This window comes from Porites lutea, chromosome 1 (genome assembly GCF_958299795.1).
Source record: "Porites lutea chromosome 1, jaPorLute2.1, whole genome shotgun sequence".
In the NCBI taxonomy this organism is placed as follows: domain Eukaryota; kingdom Metazoa; phylum Cnidaria; class Anthozoa; order Scleractinia; family Poritidae; genus Porites; species Porites lutea.
Window position 1 is genome coordinate 40,611,846 of NC_133201.1, and position 20,217 is coordinate 40,632,062.

Consider the following 20,217-nt stretch of genomic DNA (forward strand, 5'->3'; position numbering starts at 1 on the left):
TCTTAAGGTGGCTCGATACAGTTTTTCAGGGTCAATACCTCCCAAGTTTGAGCATAAACTACGTCGCCAAAAACAACGTTTTGGAAAAATTGCCACCACAGTTGTATTAGATAAAGATGAAGATTTGTTATGATCAGGGTTGCAACGGCATCGGAGTTGTCATAGCAACGAAATGACGCTATTACCTATTTTACTTGCAGCAGTATATCTCGGCACTAGGAACTGTTCTTCGAAAATCATTCACGGGAGCTTTTTCCTCCAATAGCAGCCTCGATGTTCGTGAAGTTTAAGCGAAATCTGTAAGAGCGTTATCGAGATATTTTGGGATAAAGTTTTCATTGTTAGAAACACAGCAAAAAATGGACAATATTGTTGTTTGGCCGTTATCTGTAGAAAATGAAGCGCTTTCGACATGCAATTTCACCTCATAGTAGTTTCAATCTTTTTAAAAGCGTGTGTGAAAGATTATGGTAGATAGCTCCAGCCGATTGCTAGAAAGAAGGGTTTGATTAGTATGTATCGAAGCGCTCTTGTTAGCGGTTTTTGTAAACATCTTTGTCTTCTTTAACAAATTAGCGAATAATTTTTAAACCGCTCGATGGATTTTTTTTAAAATTTAATATTCTTGAGATTAACCTTCCTTTTATATGACCTTTTAGTTTCAAGATTATTGATATGTTGTAAGGCAGTGAAATAAGGGCTACAATTTGTTACTTTTTTATCGGAAGTTTCGTCATTACGAGCGAAAGCCTCTAATTATTCAAGGCATTGTCTCCAAGTTTCATTTTCACGTGAACAGCAGTAGCTATTGTTGTGCACGAAAATATGAAACTTGGACACAATACCCTGAATAATGAGAGGCTCACACTTGTAAACACAAAATTTCTGCCAAAATATTGGCGAATTGTAGCCCTTATTTTACTGCCTTATAGTATATCAATAATCTTGAAACTAAAAGGTCATATAAAAGGAAGGTTAATCTCAAGAATATTAAATTTTTAAAAAATCTATCGAGCGGCTTAAAAATTATTCGCTAATTTGTTAAAGTAGACCAAAATGTTCAAAAAACCGCTAACAGAGCGCCTCGATACATACTAATCAAATCCCTCTTTCTACCAAACTGCTGAAGCTATCTCCTTGATCTTTCACACATGTTTTTAAAAAGATTGAAACTACCATGAGGTGAAATTGCATGTCAAAAGCGCTTCGTTTTCTACAGATAACAGCCGAACACCAAGATTGTCCATTTTTTCCCGTATTTCTAACCACAAACTCTTTCTCCCAAAATATCTCGATAATGCTGTAACAGATTTCGCTTAAACTTCACGAACATCGAGGCTGCTATTGGAGGAAAAAGCTCCCGTGAATGATTTTCGAAGAACAGTTCCTAGTGCCGAGATATACTGCTGCAAGTAAAATAGGTAATAGCGTCATTTCGTTGCTATGACAACTCCGATGCCGTTGCAACCCTGATCATAACAAATCTTCATCTTTATCTAATGCAACTGTGGTGGCAATTTTTTCAAAAATTTGTTTATGGCGACGTAGTTTATGCTCAAACTTGGGAGGTATTGACCCTGAAAAACTGTATCGAGCCACCTTAAGAATCTAGTTTGCTCGAGGCGTAACTACGCTCCTACTTTCTTGCTTAACAACCTCCCGCGTGTGTCTATAGCACAATTTTTTAATTATTTAAACTTATTAAAATAAATAAGACAGTGCATGATTGAATATGTTTGACACTGTCCTATGTACGTCACTATGTCTAACCATCAAAAATTAAGTGCACATTTAATTAACTCCTGCACTTGCTGAAACTAGTCAATAAAAAAAACTCTTGCAATATAAGTAAATATTGTGTAAACGATGCGTGTTAAGCAAGCTGAAGTTATATGAAAATTGTACATGAAAATGAAAGAAACACGACACGTTCAGCATCTTTTCTAACATGAACAGTCAGTCCTCAGTAGCACAAGAAGGGCGACGAAATGGATGTAACGACATTATTGATGATTTCACTCCTCCAATTTCGGGTCGTCAAAGCTAATGACCAGTGTAGAAAATGGCAAACCTATTTTCTTCATTTCTACGTAGATGCCCTGGAGAACTCTGAGTTAGATGGCCACGCTTTTCCCGCGTTTGCCAAGATCAAACCAACTCAATGCTACCCGTGGTATGTAGATAACTGATCGGTGTTAATCGTTAAACTCCAGGGAATATAACGAAGGAAAAGTTATTGAATGAAGTTGAATGCGAGTTGAATGAGGGTAGTCACTTTACAACCCGAGCTCTCTTAAACATTCCCTGGGATCACGTTGCCACAACTTTGACAGGGAATTCAGCCTATAGATATTAGAGTAATTTTACTTGAACCTGAAACAGATACTAACAAATAGTGCAAAATAGCTAGAGGCAAACAAAAGAAGACAATGGATTTAGTGCACAATAGTGCGTAGTTTTCTACTACCTATTTTACGTACGATTCAGAAGTAAAGTCACTCTGATTACAGTTAAAACAGACTACTGTTACTTTGGGATAAGTGACTAATACAAGTATCTGAGCAAGAGCATGAATTGCTGAGAAAAAATATCGTTTAAACATTATTTCCTTGGCGTAATAGAATGTAACAGTAAAAAATAATAATAATTAATAAGGCGCAAAATAGCGTTTAACTACATGATCTAATGCGCGCAAAAATGCGCACAAAAACCAACCTATTTCCAGGGTATTGTGGACTTTTTTACGGAAAGGCCTGCTAACTGAGAGAAACCCTATCACTTAAGAAAGCCGTGTTTTTATTGAGCCTAATTCCTGTTTGGATTGTTGTATTTTGTATACTCGAATGCGTCATATTGGGATACCGACGTGTATTAGTTTAGCCTGGAAACAGGTGAAATTAAAAACAACAAATAAGTGTATTTTGTATTTCAATTAAAATGATTCAAAAAATAAGCACGGTTTTTTATAAAACATTAAGGCGCTTCCTCGTGTATCCCGATAAGTCTCATACTATTTTAGAATCATTGTTATTCAAACTTTTAAAGTCATAGTGTAAAGTCATCTGATGGTGACGTCACGTGTATTAATGGCTGTTGCAAGAACAATCCTGGTCAGAATGGAGGAACATGTACAGAAAGCGGCCAGGCCTACAAAGCTGGGGGAGAAATAAAGACTGGATTGTACACAGTGATTGATGACAGCAATCAATCTTTCCAAGTGTTCTGCGACTTTGACTCTGAACCCGGGTTTGCGTGGAACTTGATACAGTCGTTCAGCCGATCAAATACAGATCTGGTTTGGATAAGTGTTTCTATGTAATACTCGAGATTTTCAGAACTCCAACCTCGCAATTACGTTTAGAGTCGTTTCAGACAAGACGCAGAGGAAAGATCCTTACGTTAGCAGTATAGTAGACATGTTTTACTCGTTTTTTACAGGGGAATCTTATTAACTTGCGGAGGAATACATTAAGGCCAAAGACGTCATAACCTTGTCTTTATCTCATGAATAAAATGCGGGGAATCTCATTCATGTGCTATTTTTAGGAAAACTAACCGGCTGGAGAGGTATTTTAGTTATTTATCGGTCGATGAAGATCTTGCTTTGTGATTGGTTGACAAAAAAACTAAGAAAAGTATTTTAGGGAACAAGAGCTAAAAAAATTGCTGAAAGTAATAATGCAAGTTTTATTTCCTGCCGCTTTTATTGCCCAACAAGTTGTTCCAATTCCGGTTCACTGATTCTTAGCGCGCAAATCGTGCATATTTAATGAAACGTCACTCACAGAGTGAAGTATGTAGTCTTTCAAACTTTATCACTATGGAGAGGTTGCTCCAAGACCGTACAATTTCTTAGTAGTCGTGTGCGTTCGCTATTCGGTGAACCAAGCAACGTCCACCATGACTCCATGTCTCCTTTTTCACCCATCTTAACCAACCCTTAAAAATAGCCCACGTTCGATATAGTGAAATTCTAACATGACTTCGATGCTTTGTGGACAAAATTGCAAATTTTTCAGGACTCTATTGTCTCGCAATTGCCAGAAGAAGCTTGAGCGCAAAGAAATAAACCAAATATAGAAATATGACCAGAAAGTCTCGGAGTGATGTAAGAATTTTAAAATATCGAACGTGGGCTATTAACAATACAACTTCACTCACACCTTCGATGCGACACTCACGACGCCCATGTGTACGCTCTGATAGCGTCTTATTACAAATGCAAATACAATAGTTTTTGAAAATTTGTTTAGGAAGAACATCTATGTCAGGCGTTATGCTTTTAAAGTCGTACTCAACATACTTGGTTAATTTGTTTTAAGAGGGCAGTACGCGTCATGCCTAAGTAACTGAAAAGTAAGCGCCATCACGCGGGCGCTTTTAAGCCATTCAAAAATGGCTTTTTTTCAATGCTGGCACAAAAAAAAAGATCTTGGAATTGCCTGTGTCCGTGTCGTCCAATTCGGTCTGTAATCATACTCGTGATTAAACAAATCGGACTCCCGCTACGCGATCGCCCGATTTTGTTAATCACTCGTATTAATTACAGACCAAATTGAACTCCACTCAGTCCTTTCACCATTACTAATCGCCTTCTCGTTGTTCCCATTACTGATTCATATAAAAAGAAAAGAATCTCTTTCAAAAAGGATAGAAAGAAACACAGATGATGAAAATCAGTAAACACAAGTTGCTGTCTACAGTGAAATGCATTTCAAAGTGACAGCTTTAAAACCTTATTTCTGAAGGTTTCAGCGAATCCGTAATACTGACTAGACTACTGTACTGCGCCCGAAATTAATTACTCTCTACCAACAATGGCTTTAATAGTACACATGTCATTGCGTACCTCCTTAATTAAATTCAAGAGAGGATAAATAAGCTACCCACCTGCTTGGAGCAACGACGACGACGACGGCAGTGAAACCTCGCTAAAAAAAATGAATTTGCGTTCTTTCAAACTTAATCGCGTCTATTTGGTCCCGCTTAATAAGTCAAATGCAGGCGACTTTTCCTGGAGTTGAATTCTTAAAGGATTTTATTCAAGTTCAAAAAGAGGAAGGAAAATTCGTCGTCGTAAGTCCACGCCCTCCATAAAACGTCAAATTAGGAGATCTCACGTCGTAGTCGTGCACTGGACGTCAAAGAAATGTACTAAAAAACGTGATGCACGTGCAGAGCTGTTGTTTTGATCATTTAATATATTGTTTTTTTGAAGTTGTCGTAGTCGTCGTCATCGTAGTTGCTTAAGCTCCCTATAGTGTTTTGACAACACGTGGATGGAAATATTCAATTAAAAAAACAATGATAGCTAGATGTACAATATTCTTTTTCAAATATCAGTCCCTTTTGGTAAATAATTAAAGTTTTTTTTTAGCTTAACCTTCTAAACAGCGTTTCCTTTAAAAAAAATACCTAAAGGCTCCGGTCATCTATATCTTTCACTCCAGACCAAATTTACACCTTCATAACTTTTCTGGAATTTTAAGAAATTTACAGTCTTAGTCCGGAAACGACTATCGCTGGATTTCAGGTTAAAACCAAATGTTTACTAGAAGGAAAAAATTAATGCACGGCAGAAGGTGGATAGTCATGAAAATTGTTCATTAAGCATGCTGAAGTTATAAATACTTAAAAGGAACTTGACAATGCAGGTACACGCAGCTTTCCTTTCACATGAACCGCAGCTCGCAGAGGAACAATAGGGTGGACCTCATAATTTGAGACGGACATAGCGAGATTAGTGATGATTTCTCTCCTCCGCTTCGGGTTCGTCAAGGCAAATGACCATTGCAGAGAGGGAAAATGCCAAACATATTCTCTTGATATATACAGAGATGCCATGGAGAACTCTGAGTTAGTGAGCCATGTTTTTCACAAGTCTGCCATGATCAACCTAATTCAGTGCTTCTTATGGTGTGTAGATGACTGTCGGTGTTTGTCGTTTAACTGCAAAGAAAATAAAGAAGGAAAAGTTTGCGAGTTGAATGAAGGTAGCCACTTTACAAACCAGAGCTCTCTTATACATTCCCTGGGGTCACGTTACTACATCCTTAACAGGAAATTCAGCCAAAAGGTATTACTTGATTATAGTTATTGAAGCAATTTACTGATAGTTTGCGTTTTTTTAACACAAATCAATCAAGTGACTAATACAGTTATGTGAGCAAAAGCATGAAATGCTGGGAAAATGTATTTCATTGGTGTTATAAAATTTTGGTGTAAAAAACCAACCCATTTCCCAGGTATTGTAGACTTAATTTTGAGGAAAGTCCGGTTAACTAATATAGAAACCCTATCATTTAACAAAGTCGTTCTTTTATATGAGCCTAAATCCTGTTTGGATTGTTTTGTTTTGTGTACTTGGATGTATCATTTTGGGGTATCAGCGTGTATTAGTTTAGTATGGACGAACAGGTGAATTAAAGACTGAGTGAACAAGAGCATTTTGTGACAGATGTTTCAATTCAAATGTTTCGAAAAATACTGAAGTATACAACATGTTGCCCAATGTAGTTAAGGTGTTTCGATATAGTTGTTCACAGACCATGCTGATATTTTTCAATCGCTTTAAAAGTGATTTTATCCTTTTCTGATAGCTATAAAATTTTCACCAATGATTGACTATAGATCGAAATTTGTCAAAATGTAGGTTTTAGTAAACTCGATATTACTATGACAACAATCAACAAAAAACTTTGAAATTGATAAACGCATAATTTTGCGCGATCTACACCAGCTACTGAAAATCCAACACTAGGAACTTAAAGTTTGGTGTTTAGCAAATAACCTCCGTAAGAAGTAAAAAAATTCTGTATGTTTGATTTCGACTAAAACGAAAATATATTTCAAACCTTAAATTTTCAATAGCCGTGATAGATTATATGATAAAAACGTTGTAAATGACTCAAATTGTTCTTAAGTAGCATCAGAATGCTGCTTAATATCATATTTCGATGCTCAGAAATTTTGGTGCATTTTCGTTCTTGCGATCTCAAAAGCTAACCCGTTTTCTCAGCACCTGTCTAAGTGCAGCTTCATTCAAAATTTGGACTTTAAGCGCTTTTTCGTATATCTATGAAACGACTCGAACGAATTTTTTAAAATCTCTTCACATAATCTTTCTATTGTATATAATAATGTCTGAAACTTTCATTAAGATTGATTCACTGCAACACCTTGAAATTTCAAGACAAACCTATCCCACGAACCGGTCAAAAATCCGCGCTACAACATTCACTGTTTTGACGTTCTGCTAATTTTTCCAAATTAATGCGGAAAATACGTAAATCCATGACTAGTAAATTTCAGTGTGAGTATTGTCAATGTTTGACATTCAAAACATGCGATAAATTCAAACTAAAATGTACTAGTCATGGAATCGTCATGGAGGTATGTATAGCGCGCATTTTTTTTTTTTTTTTTTGGAAAAATTAGCATAACGTCAAAATAGTGAATGTTTTAACGCAGACTTTTGACAGGTGCGTAGGATAGGTTTGTCTTAAAATTTTAAGATGTTGCAGTGAATCAATCTCAATGAAAGTTCAGACCTTATTATATAGATTATGTGAAGAGATTTTTACTAAGTTCGTTCGAGTCGTTTCAGAGATATACAAAAAAGCGCTAAAAGTCCAAATTTTGAATGAAGTTGCACTTGTACAGGTGGTGAGAAAACGGGTTAGTTTTCAAGATCGCAAGAACGGAAGTACACCAAAATTTCCTGGCATCAAAATACGATATTAGGCAGCATTCTGACGCTACTTAACAATAATTTTTGAGTCATTCAAAACGTTTTTATCAATAATCCATCACGGCTATTGAAAATTTACGGTTTGAAATATATTTTCGTTTTAGTCGATATTCAAACATACAGAATTTTTTTACTTCTTAGGGAGATTTTTTGCTAAACACCAAACTTTTAAGTTCCTAGCGTTGGTTTTCCAGTAGCTGGTCTGGATCACACAAAATTCGGCTTTTATCAATTTCAAAGTTTTTTGTTTATTGTCCGATTTTACTTAAAACTACATTTTCACAAATTTCAATCCATAGCCAGTTAATGGTGAAAACTTTATAGCGATCAGACAAGGAAAAAAACACTTTTAAGGCTATTGAAAAATATCGGTATGGCCTCTGAAAAACTGTATCGAAACACCTTAATCCAGATGTCTTTATAGTTATTGTTTTCTTCAATATAACTCAAATTTCAGTAAATGTTAGAAAATTTCGGATATCAGGGTATACCATTACTACACTTTTTAAGACAGCACCTAGTAATAAATGTTAAATTAACATAAGCTAAATGAAGGACTAATATATATATTTTAAAACATCTCTTTTCAATAAATAAATAAATGAATAAAGCGATTATGGTCTGAATTTGAACGGTTTCCCATAAAACAAGGGCGCTTCCTCATGTATCCTGCATGATTCGTCTCCTCTGATTTTAGAATATTTGTTATTCCAACTTTAAGAGTCATAGTATGAAGTCATGTGATGGCGACGTCACGTGTGTCAATGGCTGCTGCAGAAATAATCCTTGTCAAAATGGAGGAACATGCATAGAAATATGCGAGCTCATGAGCGTTCGGTACAATTGTTCTTGTTCAGCAAAGTTTATGGGTAGACATTGTGAGTTTGATCGAAAAAGCTGCCAGGCCTACAAAGCAGCAGGAGAAAGTAAGTCTGGATTGTACACAATCATTGATGACAGCAATCAATCCTTCCAAGTTTTCTGCGACTTTGACTCTGAACCCGGGTTTGCATGGAACTTGATCCAGTCGTTCAGCCGTTCTAATACAGATCTGGTTGGGTAAGTGTTTCTACGTAATACGTAAGACTTTCAGAACTCTCACCTCGCAATTATGTTTCTGTCTGGAGCCAATCGTGTCAGACAGAGGTAGAGGAATGCTCTATGTGGCACCTCACAGCTACAATAGCGAGTTTTTGAAAGGGACCCCCACGGTGACACCAGAGAAAACGTAACTTATTGAGTAAAGCCGACAGTCTTTCAAACTTAGAAATGATTATTCCAACTCTTTCCATGTTCCTGAGGCAAACTTTTCCTGGATTTTGTACACTTAACCCGGAGTTGCTTGTCCGGCGAACTTTCGGTAATCGAACTGAATCGAACTCACTCAAAACTTTGGCCAATCGAACACATTCAAACGTTCGAAAATTGAAGCTTCCACAATCGTAGACAAAACCAGTTTCATCTGGTTTCAAACAAAGCGTTGCGAAAAACAAATACGTTATCAGTGTGTTAGCTTCAAACACGAGTGCACTACACAGAGGGAGCGGAAATCAAGAAGATAACAATTGTGGAAGCGATGGTTAAGGCTACTACAAGTACTCTTTCGCCCTCGGTGTCGATGAAAAGTTCCTTGTTAAGAAGAAAAGGGAGCGGGGTTTCAGCCCCTGAAGATGGCGACGGCCGCTTGCTTGGACTTTGCAACGCGAACTGGTGCCTCAGTCAGCGTTGTCCATTGACCATCAAATTTGGAGCTTAAGTCCTTTGTAGCTCTATCAAGTGAATTCCATATATACCACAGTACCCCGGTATGCAAAGCTATTTGTCCCTTTAATGAGCCTGTGAGCAAGCTCTTCGAGGAGCTCTGGCGGCGGGGCGGGAAAAGGAAGGAGAGCTTGCATTTACGTCTCTGGAATTTGGCGAGCTACCTGTCGCTATGATACCGACGGAGTTGTGTTCACAGATTACATGCGAACATCCCTGGCAGACTGCAACATACTGACATTGCCGACAGGGGTCGATGGAGCGTGCTACCTGTTCGAATTTATAAACATCCGTGGACACGAGTGTGTTAACTGTACAGTGCCTCTTTGGAATATAAACGGCACTTACCCTTTGTATACAGATACGTATTTCCACAATTGCGAATTCAATGGCACAGAGGGTGTGATTAACTTCGAAGATAATTTCGGTTTTTATAGGGCTATAAACCCGTCTCATCGCTGTTCCTCTGGCCCCAGCTCCACCACCCAGTTCTGGCTGGGGGGCAAGTGAACCAGCCAGTTTTTTAAGACATTCACACCCGGATTTTTTTTCTGACCCCCAGTTTATGGACTACTCGCATGGTCTACCCATATGGACTACCCTAAAATGGACTACGCTGCTGAAGTTTAGTGATTGGGGTTAGGAAACTGAGTGTATCAAGTTTCGGGTCTGTTTTCCCAGTATATTGACCGTAAATGGAACATGCTTCACTCCTAACCCTAATCAATTAACTTCAATGGCGTAGTCCTTTTTAGGGTAGTCCATGGACTAAGGTCCAGTGTTTTGTCCTCACCCTTAGAATCTACAGAATAATACACCCAACATTTCTGATATTAAGACAACTTGATTGACACATCATATTGTTAGATTTACTGGAGAGGAATCAAAATTACATCAATTTGTTTCCCTCGAAGCGAAAAATACTTTAAAAGCAAGGTGTCTGACAAATCCCAGAAGTTAGCTAACACATTAAGGGATAGAAAAGGATTATCGAGCCAACAAAAACGAATTTTCAATCCGGTGAGCTGGAATCCATTGGAGACTTAGCTCATGTCAACACTTTGTCCAGGAACCGATTCTTACACGTATCTTGTTGTCCTTTTAAGAAACCTAAGGAAATTCGTGGTTGTTAACCTTGAAAGGTTTTAACATATTTTTTAAGCATTTCACGCGTTTGTTGTGTCTGTTTACACCCTTCCTATTACATCAACATAATGATACCAGTTTTTACTAAATATACTGCTATATTCTGACTATAACATCGACGTTTTTCAAGTTTATTATAATTGGATTTCTATTTTAAGAAGTGATATCTAAGTTGTCACTGTTTTGGGTCAGAAGCCTAGTCATTTCAAAGTTTTTTCTGCACTGTACAATACTGTTTGCACAATTATCTTAATTCATGCGACTCATGACGTCACACATTTATCATATCCCATAATTTTGTGGCTGTTTTGAAAGAAAATTTTCTGTACTTTCAAAATATATATGGGTTTGTTGTGTTCTGTTATAAAAAAACATGTCAAGCTATTTTGTCATTATAGCTACATTTGTGTGAAATAAATACCCCCTTCCCCCTCCCCCAAGGAGGGGGTCTAAGTTAAAGTATCCATTAGTTTTATTCTTCTGTAACAAAGGGCCATCAAAAAATGGATTTTTTGGCTGCTTCTAGAATGTTTTTAATATTAAAAAATTAGACAAGTAATATTGAATGCGGCTGGTTTTACATGCAGTACAATTCAACCTGGCTGGGTAGAACGACTCCTTGTAGGAGATATCGGCTGAAGGTTCTTTCGGGTTTTGTCAAAAAATAGAAATCTACAACGTTCTTATTTCCACTGAAAAATAGCAATTTATTGATGGAGGTTACTCCCTCTCCCTATCCCAAAATGATAAAACCTCGAACATTTCGTAACTTATTTCCGCCGCCACGATATTCTTGCTAAAACTCGTACTAAAATGACAACAGCTATTAAGGTTTCCCCCCAAAATGACGCTGGTTCACGCGCGAGTACTACTTAGGGACTGCGCAATAATTATCAGGAGGGGGGGCTGAAAAACTAGAGGGGGGGGCATTACATAAAATTGCTGCCAAGATAGGGGGCTCAAAGTAAAATAACTCATTTGACGGAGGGGGGGCCTTAAGTTTTATTCGAAATGTAAATAAAATTAAACGCAATAAAAGATTCTCAATAGAGGAATCATGATAGACTGTAACAAATATCAACACGAACAGCTGTTAAAAGATTATTGAAAATATTCCATCAAAATGAAAAGCAAATTCACAACTGATCAATTTTGACCCGTCTTCTCATTAATGTAAAGCAAAAATCATGAACTTGTTGTTCAGCTTCCCTCATAAAACAATGGGAATCAAACAGATCTCGTAGACAAGCTTTGTCGGTTTTTGATGTGAATAAAAGTAATGTTTCTTCATCGACTGAATCGATTTGCTGAATTCCATATATATGTGGCTCATAACAAAGTTCAACAGGCTCTCCTCCCAAGGATCTAAATATAATGCAAGCTCTTTTTCGTCTGTTATTTGAAGCGTTCAATCTCCTGTTCTTTGATTTTTTTTCTCTGCTCCTTTCTCTTTCTGGCTTCTGAAATTTTAGATTTTGAGCCAATGTGATAAGCACCCCGGTACTTAGCAAATGCTTTGTCTAAATCTTCAATCAAGCGATCAACATCCTCCTCGATACTAGGTGTTACATAATAACGTTTGTCATTATTAAAGCTGGGATGGCAGCTCAGTCCAGTTTTGAGTTTACCAGTGTGGTGGGAGGGGGGAGTGCGACGTTATTTTTAACATAACAGAGGGGGGGGCTAGAACTTTTTTTTTTGTTTTGGAGGGGGGTACTGTCTAAGGTTTTGCTAGATAACTCTAGTTTTTCAGCCCCCCCCCCCCCCCCCTCCTGATAATCATTGCACATTCCCTTAGTGCTGAGAAACTCCCGTAGTGGTAGTTGTCCTCGTCTCAAAATCTAAAGCTGTCTTGCTTAGTCCCCGGGGCTCATTATTCGATTATTCCGCGCGTCCTTTGAGTTTTCGGGTCACTTAGTCCGAACTAACTAATTTGACCGGGAAGGCCTGGGAAGCTGCTGAACAGTATATATAAATTTAATTTATATCTATCTTAATATTTAGTCCATATCAATATTATTTATGTTAGTGAATATTTATTTCATATAAGTTCCTCTTTAGAGCCCTTATATGTCCACTCTTAGAATAATAAGCGGATCCATTGAGGTAAACATTTATCGTAACGCTTATGGTATATTGTCGTTCTTATGTTATATTTAGAGATCGAATCAGTAGTACTAAAAGAAGGCAAAAGGAGCGGCATGCGACTGAGGCAACGAGGGCCATGCGGCGGGAGCTTAACCTTGTTTCTGAGGAACCTAAGAATATTGGGATTGTTATACGTTTCTGGGAAACTGCTCACCTAGCCCTCCCCTTAGCCAACATTTTGCCTCAAGTGCACCGTAATTTTTAGGGAGTTATTATAACTCCAAAAATGGAGTAAAAATTTTAGGTACAGGATAACCCCTTTTTTGGGGTTATTTTAACTCCTAATTTAACTCCGAATTTGGGGTCATTTTTACTCCTGAAAAAGAGTTCTTTTTACTCCCACCCTGGAGTTAAAATTACTCCGAAATGGGGTTATTTGTACTCCTTACATGGGTTGTTTTTACTCTTTTTGGAGTTAATTCAACTCTGAAAGTGGAGTAAAAATTTTAGGTACAGGATAACTCCGTTTTTGGGGTTATTTTAACTCCTCAATATCTGGGGTCACTTTTACTCCTGAAAAAGAGTTCTTTAAACTCCTTTTTGGAGTTAAAGTAACTCCACGAAAAATAACTCCACTGTAAGGAGTTAAATTAGCCCCACTAGAGGAGTTATTATAACTCCCTGAAAATTACAGTGTGAGAAGTAACGTGTTAATGTTGGCTAAGGAGAGGGCAGATAGGCAGTTTCCCAGACACGTATATATAATGATCTCCCCTCCCCCATTACAGTCATCACTGTAGGGCCACCCCAACCAAAAGGAAAATCTCTAGTTCAAGGAATTACAGCGCGAGGGAAAGGCTTGAACCTTGATCTACAGATCCGAAGTTTAAAGGAAGATTTAACATAAGTGCCGCACTAGAGTGATTGTAATGTTTATATTGTTCTTTAAACCGATCGTAGTTTGTAATGATAAATTCCAATTGCAATATAAAATCGCGCAAAAAGGAAATATATACCCTCATAGATCTTTCCTTGAATTTCATATCCACCTGAATACATGTCTGAATGTTTTGTAGTTCAGCTAAAAACAGTCACGTCTTCTACCTTCTATTATTTAGTATGTAGTTCTAACTTTTGAGTCTGTGGATGAAATCCTATGGTGTTACCATTCAAATGAAACCTCTTCAGCAGTACTTTCACATGGTACTATTTATTTAGTATGTAGTTCTAACTTTTGAGTCTGTGGATGAAATCCTATGGTACGGGTGTTACCATTCAAATGAAACCTCTTCAGCAGTACTTTCACATGGTACTATTTATTTAGTATGTAGTTCTAACTTTTGAGTCTGTGGATGAAATCCTATGGTACGGGTGTTACCATTCAAATGAAACCTCTTCAGCAGTACTTTCACATGGTACTATTTATTTAGTATGCAGTTATAACTTTGGAGGCTGTGGATGAAATCCTATGGTGTTAACACCATTCAAATGAAACCTCTTCAGCAGCAATGTTGCATAGCACAATTTCAATTTTAGATTTTAAAAAAAGATATTTTCATTTGAACAAAAATTGTTTGCTGTAATCACTACTAAGATTAAGGGGCTTTTTTTACGCCCTGGAAGTTTTCCTAATTTTATGAGTCATCAGGGGCTGCTTAACCTTCGAAGAAACAAAAGGGATCGGAAAGAGTAGTTGGGCTGTCATGACAACGAGCCTGGATTTACGCTAATAGTCACTTGAACGAATCGGCCCAAAATGTTTGTTTGTTTGTTTGTTTGTTGTTTGTTTGTTTCTTATCTTATCCTTTCTTTTCTTTTTTCTTTCCACTTTTTTCCAGGCCGTTTTTTCCGCGCAGTTGCTTATATTCCAAAGATAACTGCTATGACAATTCCTCATTTTAATCAAGTTATTTCTCCTTATAATTTGAGTACCAGGCTTTATCAACCGCCACTGATGCAGGTTAAACAGGTACTAGGATTTAAATCAAGTGGACCGTGAATCTGACAAGTTTTCAATTAGCAGGTGTCTGTTTTTAATCTTGAGTTCTGTTGTATCAAAACGACAAAAATAGCCAAATCAGGGGTCAATCTATTATAAGTGAATCTCATTTTTCCCCTGAGGATATGTTGAAATTTCTACTCATCGTCTGGTTTAGTATCAGCGTGGCTGAGGACTTCAAAGTCCCAAAACCGACCACAACTCAGGCTAAATGGCTAGATTACGAAGTTGGAGCTATAGTTCACTTCAACATGCAAACATTTGATCGATATATGAAACCAGGTAGGCACTTTGCCGGGTTTTTCTTTGAAATAACATAAATTTGTTCCTGGTGCTAGATAAATTCAAACGACAGGATGGTCTGATCTGGATGTAACTCTGCTAAAATAAGGCGAAATTAAATGCAGTAAATTTTGTGCCTTATCGCTTCTCTCAAGGGGGTGTAGTCGTTTGGAAAACAAACGATGTTTCGAGGCCTTACTGACTAGACTTAGCCTCCTACAATGGGATGGAACTGACCAAGGTAATTCAAGCGTGCTTCAAAGAAAAAAAAACAAGTATAAACACAGGATAATTAAAAAAGACTGCTACGGAAGAGACTTTAATTGGCTTTGTCCTCCGCCGTTTAAAGAAGCGCCTGAGGCAAATCATTGAACGTATTCAGGGTAGGCTGTGGAACTAAATTATAATAAAGATTCGCAATTCACGGCCACAGAAGTACAGTCGTGACCTGCTGGTGAAGATAACCTTCAGCACTGGGCTATATTTTATGTCCTCTCAATCCAGCAATCCCAGGGATTTTTTGAGTCAATACAGACCCCGAAAATACGTTTTAAATTGCCCCTTACAGAGGGTAAAGTTTGTCGATTCTCTTCTTCTACAGCCTACGAGTACTTTTCGTCGTCCTATTCTTCCCGCCAAAATTTCCCAAAAATCACTGAGTGAGCCTGGTCGCAAGCTACTTCATCTTTATAGAATCAACAACGTATGTTCGGTAAAGACACGTGATACACACTGCATGAAAAATTGGATTTACACCAATTTACTCAGTGCAAATTTGGTGCCAAAAAGTGCAAACTAAAGTTAAATAAAGGGCAAAGATGGTAAATACCGCATTTGCCCTAAAATTTACACCCCCATGTAAACTGGCAAGCAAATGCCGTATTTACCGTCTTTGCTTTTAATTTCCCCCTAGATTGCATTTTTTTGTACCATATTTACACCGAGTAAATTGTGTAAATCCAATTTTTCGTGCAGTGACAGTACAATTGCAAATAGTCGCCTGGCAAAATAAGTACGCATTCGACATCTCCCCGCCAAAAAAAAGCCTGTTTCACGAAGGAACCTGAAGATCCGACTCGGTAGAGAGACAGAAATTAAGCCTAATCGCACAACGGCCGCCGTTTTTTTATCTTTGAGCCGTATAACATGTCACAGCTCTCATAAGTTTGTATGCGGACGTCTTGGAACGTGTTGGTGTACAAGACATCAAAAAAGTTAAGCGGGGAATTATGGTCAAACATTTTGCGCTAACAATCATGCGGAGAGTATCATGACAGTTTGATTTACCCAAAATGCACAACCATAGTCTAATAATATGAAGAAAAGTAATTCTGGGTTAAATTAGGACGTTGAGCTTTAAGATTTTTTCGCGGAGGAAAGCGAAATTCCTATCTGAATAGAATTTCGCCTTCGTCCCACGAATATCACCCATGTATACGAAATTTGCGTCGTCGCTCTATCTGGTCCTATCTCATTATGTTTTACCACTCCGGTCAAACACGAATTTTTCCTTTTTGTCCGTGCAGCCGGCGTTGTCTTTGTGTGGAATAGCGAACAATAGTCAAACTTACGGTCAGCGGTCAGCATCTGCCATGAGTGAGTCCAATGAAGTTCCTAACCTTTTCACACGTCATGTTACTATGATATATATTTCGACTTAGACTCGCAATGACCATCCTAGTGTAACCTGCTCCGGGCAACTGATTCAAAAAACGACGAGCGGAGGCTGCAAAGACAAAAGGGGAGGTGCCACCTCCCACTGCCTTAGATAACGCGCATCTTTACGTCTTATTTTCGCTTAACTTCTGAACGGTTCTTACGATCATTTAAGAGGCTGGCACAGACTAACTAACCTGTCGAAAATCTCGTGAATCACATTAAATATTTAGACCTAAAAAGTTGCAATTTTAATCTTGCATTAGGAAAAGTGGTAGCTGCAGATGTATTCAACCCATGTGAACTCTCGACCGACCAGTGGGTGAAAGCAGCAAAGAGTTTTGGTGCCAAATACATTATTTTTACCATCGATCACTTTAGCGGCTTCCTCATGTGGCCTAGCAAAACTAATTACAAGTACTCTGTCAAATACACAAAGTGGAGAGAAGGCAAGGGGGATGTTCTGTTAGACTTTATCACGTCAAGTAAAAAATACGGGTTGGAACATGGCGTGTTTTACAGTGTGCACAATAACTGGTACATGGGAGTAGACAACTATACCACAGGAGACCCAGCCAGCCAGGAGCGCTATCAAAAAATTGTAGAAGAACAAATGCATGAGCTGTTTCGCGCGCAGTCTCTGTACAAAGACCCTTTCTACATCTGGTTTGATGCAGGTATTGTTCCTGGTGTGAGCCCCAATGTTGGCCCGATAATCCGCGATTTAGCCAAAAACTCCTTGTGTGACGAATGTCCAACGTTTGCCGGTGATCAAGGTTTGAGATGGGTTGGAAACGAAAATGCTATGGCTCCTTTACCACACTGGTATGCTGTACCCAAAGGAAAATGCTCCATGAAGACAAATGATGGTGAGTAGAATTAATAATGGTATGGTATAGGCCTATATAGCCCTCGCCTGAATTGGTGGTTTCGGAAATTTCTGATCCAAAGATTACCAGGGTATGGAAGCATACTTTGTATAACATTTCAGTTCTTCAGTTCCTTTCAGCTAAGGATAACTAATGATTTCTAAACCTAAATCTAAATCTTAGTTTTGGGAATGCAAATCGCCGTTTTACTGCGAATACAGCCGTCTAGCCAGCTATAAGGAGCCTCTACAGGCGAGGAGGGGAGAAACGGCTGTATTCAGGGCACTTGCAGAATACCGTTTGTCCCCCTTTTGATGTAACTCCGAGAAATAAATTCGGACCCCTTTGGTTACTCACAACAAATTCCCTCTAATATTTTCCGTGATCGTGCTGGAATGAAGAGAATCCTGTGTTCTGATTGGGCTACCCGCGTTGGTCCGCAAGGAAAAGCACCTCTCGATAATAAATCCTTTACTGACCAAGCTTGTTCGGTCAAGGTAGCTGGATATTGGTCTCGTCCTTTTTTTGCGTTTTTATAGACCTTGTCTTGTCCATAAAAGCGCAAAAAAGAACTTGGCCAATATTTAGCCATCTTTACCTCATGCTTGGTCAATAACGCACTAACACAATCATTCTACAACCGATATCGAGGTCTCGGAGGTAGAGTTATCAAGGCCTCAAATTAGCGAGTTAGCCTGTGAGCAAGCTCTCAGGGAAAGGGGGCTCTGGTGAAGGAAGACGGGAGCTTGCTCGCAGGCTGAAGACAAGTAGGCCATATTCTAAACTCAGTGTGTGTCACTTTAAATTTAATTAATATGAACCTATAGGATGATTAACTAGGTCGCATTAAATGAAGGAAAGAAGTGGGTGTTATTCGTCTTGTCTGGACTGCAAAACAGTCGTTTTTTTCTCAAAATCAGTAAAGAAATCGGTAAAGCGTGGCGGAAGAGCCTTAGGCGAGCAGAGCGCACGAGTCTCGAGAGAGAGAGAAAAAATTTCAGCGTCTCGTATTTTTAGCGTCTCTCCAGTCCAGTCTCGCTCTCTGTTTTCAGCCTCGTTCCAGACCTTTTGTTTGACTGCTCGCGCGTACTTGAATACGCAAAAATACGGACTGTTTCGCAGTCTAGGTCTTCAACTTGTCCGGATAATTTCTTTTTTTGTTGTTTATTGATGTTCAGCTTTCAGGTGAAATCAAACAAACTTATTTCAACCAACTTATTTTTTCTTCACAGCCCAAGTGATACAAGGCAATCCCTCCGGGGAACTTTTTTGTCCAGCTAACTGCGATACAGTGATACGTGAACATTTTTGGTTTTGGGAGCCTGATACCGAATACTCAGTAAAAAGCGTCTGTAGACTTGTACAGGAATACCTGACAAGCGTTGGACATGGCTGTACACTGCTTCTCAATATCAATCCCGATACCCGCGGGAAAGTACCCGAGAAAGACCTCTCCACGTATGAAGAGCTTGGGAGAGCGATTGAACTATTGTATAAAGAGCCAGTAGCGAAATATTTCAGTCAGAAACTCCTTGTAGACAAAGAGAAAAAATGGGAGTTTAAGACGTTCGTAAGTCTTAATGGATCCATCGTAATAATGGAGGACATTGCAAAATTCGGTCAGTTAGTCAGGAGCTACGAACTCAAGGTTAAAACTGGTGATTGCTGGATTTCAGTTGATGAAGAGGGCAGTACTATTGGTCATAAGAGAATTCATCCTTTTCCAAAAGCACTAGCAGAGAAAAAAATATCAGGAATCAGTTTAAGAATAAGGAAGCTTGTAACAGAACAAAGAGATATAACTCTAAGAGAGGTTTCTGTATACAAATGGGACGAAGCTGCGAAACAAAATTTAATTTAACTGCGTTTCAAATTAAGAGAAAATAAAATAGCAGTACCCCAAATCCTACTCACTACGACTATGTAGACTGAAAACTGTCGCCGGGTGCCTGAAACTGTTCAGTGTTCATGGACAGCCATAAATAGTTCAAAGTTTTTGACTTTGCGGGCTAAGCCGCCTTCTTAAGTGCAATGTGTAAAGGAGTTCTTTTTTAGACACTGCGGGTCCGCTAACAACGAACCTTCCCGATGAAGCGAAGAAAGGATAAGCACGAAAAACGTCTTGGAACTTTGAATATCGTCTGATATATGATTACTTTATTTTTAAACTGCTGGTATATCTGAGTGCCACGCAGCATACACAGCATACTCATCTTCCATTCTGTTTTCACAACTTTCATCCTGACTATAGAAAAGGAGTCCTCACCGAAAAGGTTTATTAACTGTGTCATCGTCAGAATTAATCAGTTTTGCCGTACGCCGCTACTTTGATGGCTACAGGGTGCGTCACAATGATGACAAAGATACTGGTAACTATGTGTGACGACAGAATGTCAGACAATAAATTTTGAGAAGGGTAACGTCATCTGAGTGAACATGGTGAATTGTTATCATTATTATTATTATTAGAGCGGTTTTCACTTGACTGTCGTAAAACCAAAACCAAAGTAAATACACTAGCCAACCAAAGGGCGTAGTAAAACCAAAACCAATTACTTTCGACAGTCAAGTGAAAACCGCTCTATCATTATTATTATTATTATTATTATTATTATATTATTATTATTATTATTATTATTATTATTATTATTATTATGGTGATTATT

General features: G+C 38.3%; 2 protein-coding genes across 2 annotated transcripts; both read left to right on the top strand.

The window, feature by feature from the left end:
* Positions 1-5,746: 5,746 nt before the first annotated feature.
* Positions 5,747-10,021, top strand: LOC140929766 (uncharacterized). The gene is made up of 3 exons (XM_073379479.1): positions 5,747-6,076; positions 8,472-8,809; positions 9,649-10,021. The coding sequence occupies exons 1-3, from the start codon at positions 5,747-5,749 to the stop codon at positions 10,019-10,021; spliced, it is 1,041 nt and encodes a 346-aa protein (XP_073235580.1).
* Positions 10,022-14,822: 4,801 nt separating this feature from the next.
* LOC140950647 (uncharacterized) lies at positions 14,823-19,519 on the top strand. Its single transcript, XM_073399893.1, has 3 exons — positions 14,823-15,026; positions 16,949-17,551; positions 18,784-19,519. The coding sequence occupies exons 1-3, from the start codon at positions 14,870-14,872 to the stop codon at positions 19,410-19,412; spliced, it is 1,389 nt and encodes a 462-aa protein (XP_073255994.1). The 5' UTR covers positions 14,823-14,869; the 3' UTR covers positions 19,413-19,519.
* Positions 19,520-20,217: the final 698 nt, after the last annotated feature.

Excerpts from the sequence above, each read along its gene's own strand:
- LOC140950647 (XM_073399893.1), top strand. The coding sequence starts at position 14,870 with ATGTTGAAATTTCTACTCATCGTCTGGTTTAGTATCAGCGTGGCTGAG. Across the intron at positions 15,027-16,948 it reads TGATCGATATATGAAACCAG|GAAAAGTGGTAGCTGCAGAT; the intron begins GTAGGCACTTTG and ends ATCTTGCATTAG. Across the intron at positions 17,552-18,783 it reads CTCCATGAAGACAAATGATG|CCCAAGTGATACAAGGCAAT; the intron begins GTGAGTAGAATT and ends TTTTCTTCACAG.
- LOC140929766 (XM_073379479.1), top strand. The coding sequence starts at position 5,747 with ATGATTTCTCTCCTCCGCTTCGGGTTCGTCAAGGCAAATGACCATTGC. Across the intron at positions 6,077-8,471 it reads ACAGGAAATTCAGCCAAAAG|AGTCATAGTATGAAGTCATG; the intron begins GTATTACTTGAT and ends TCCAACTTTAAG. Across the intron at positions 8,810-9,648 it reads TCTAATACAGATCTGGTTGG|TTACGTCTCTGGAATTTGGC; the intron begins GTAAGTGTTTCT and ends GAGAGCTTGCAT.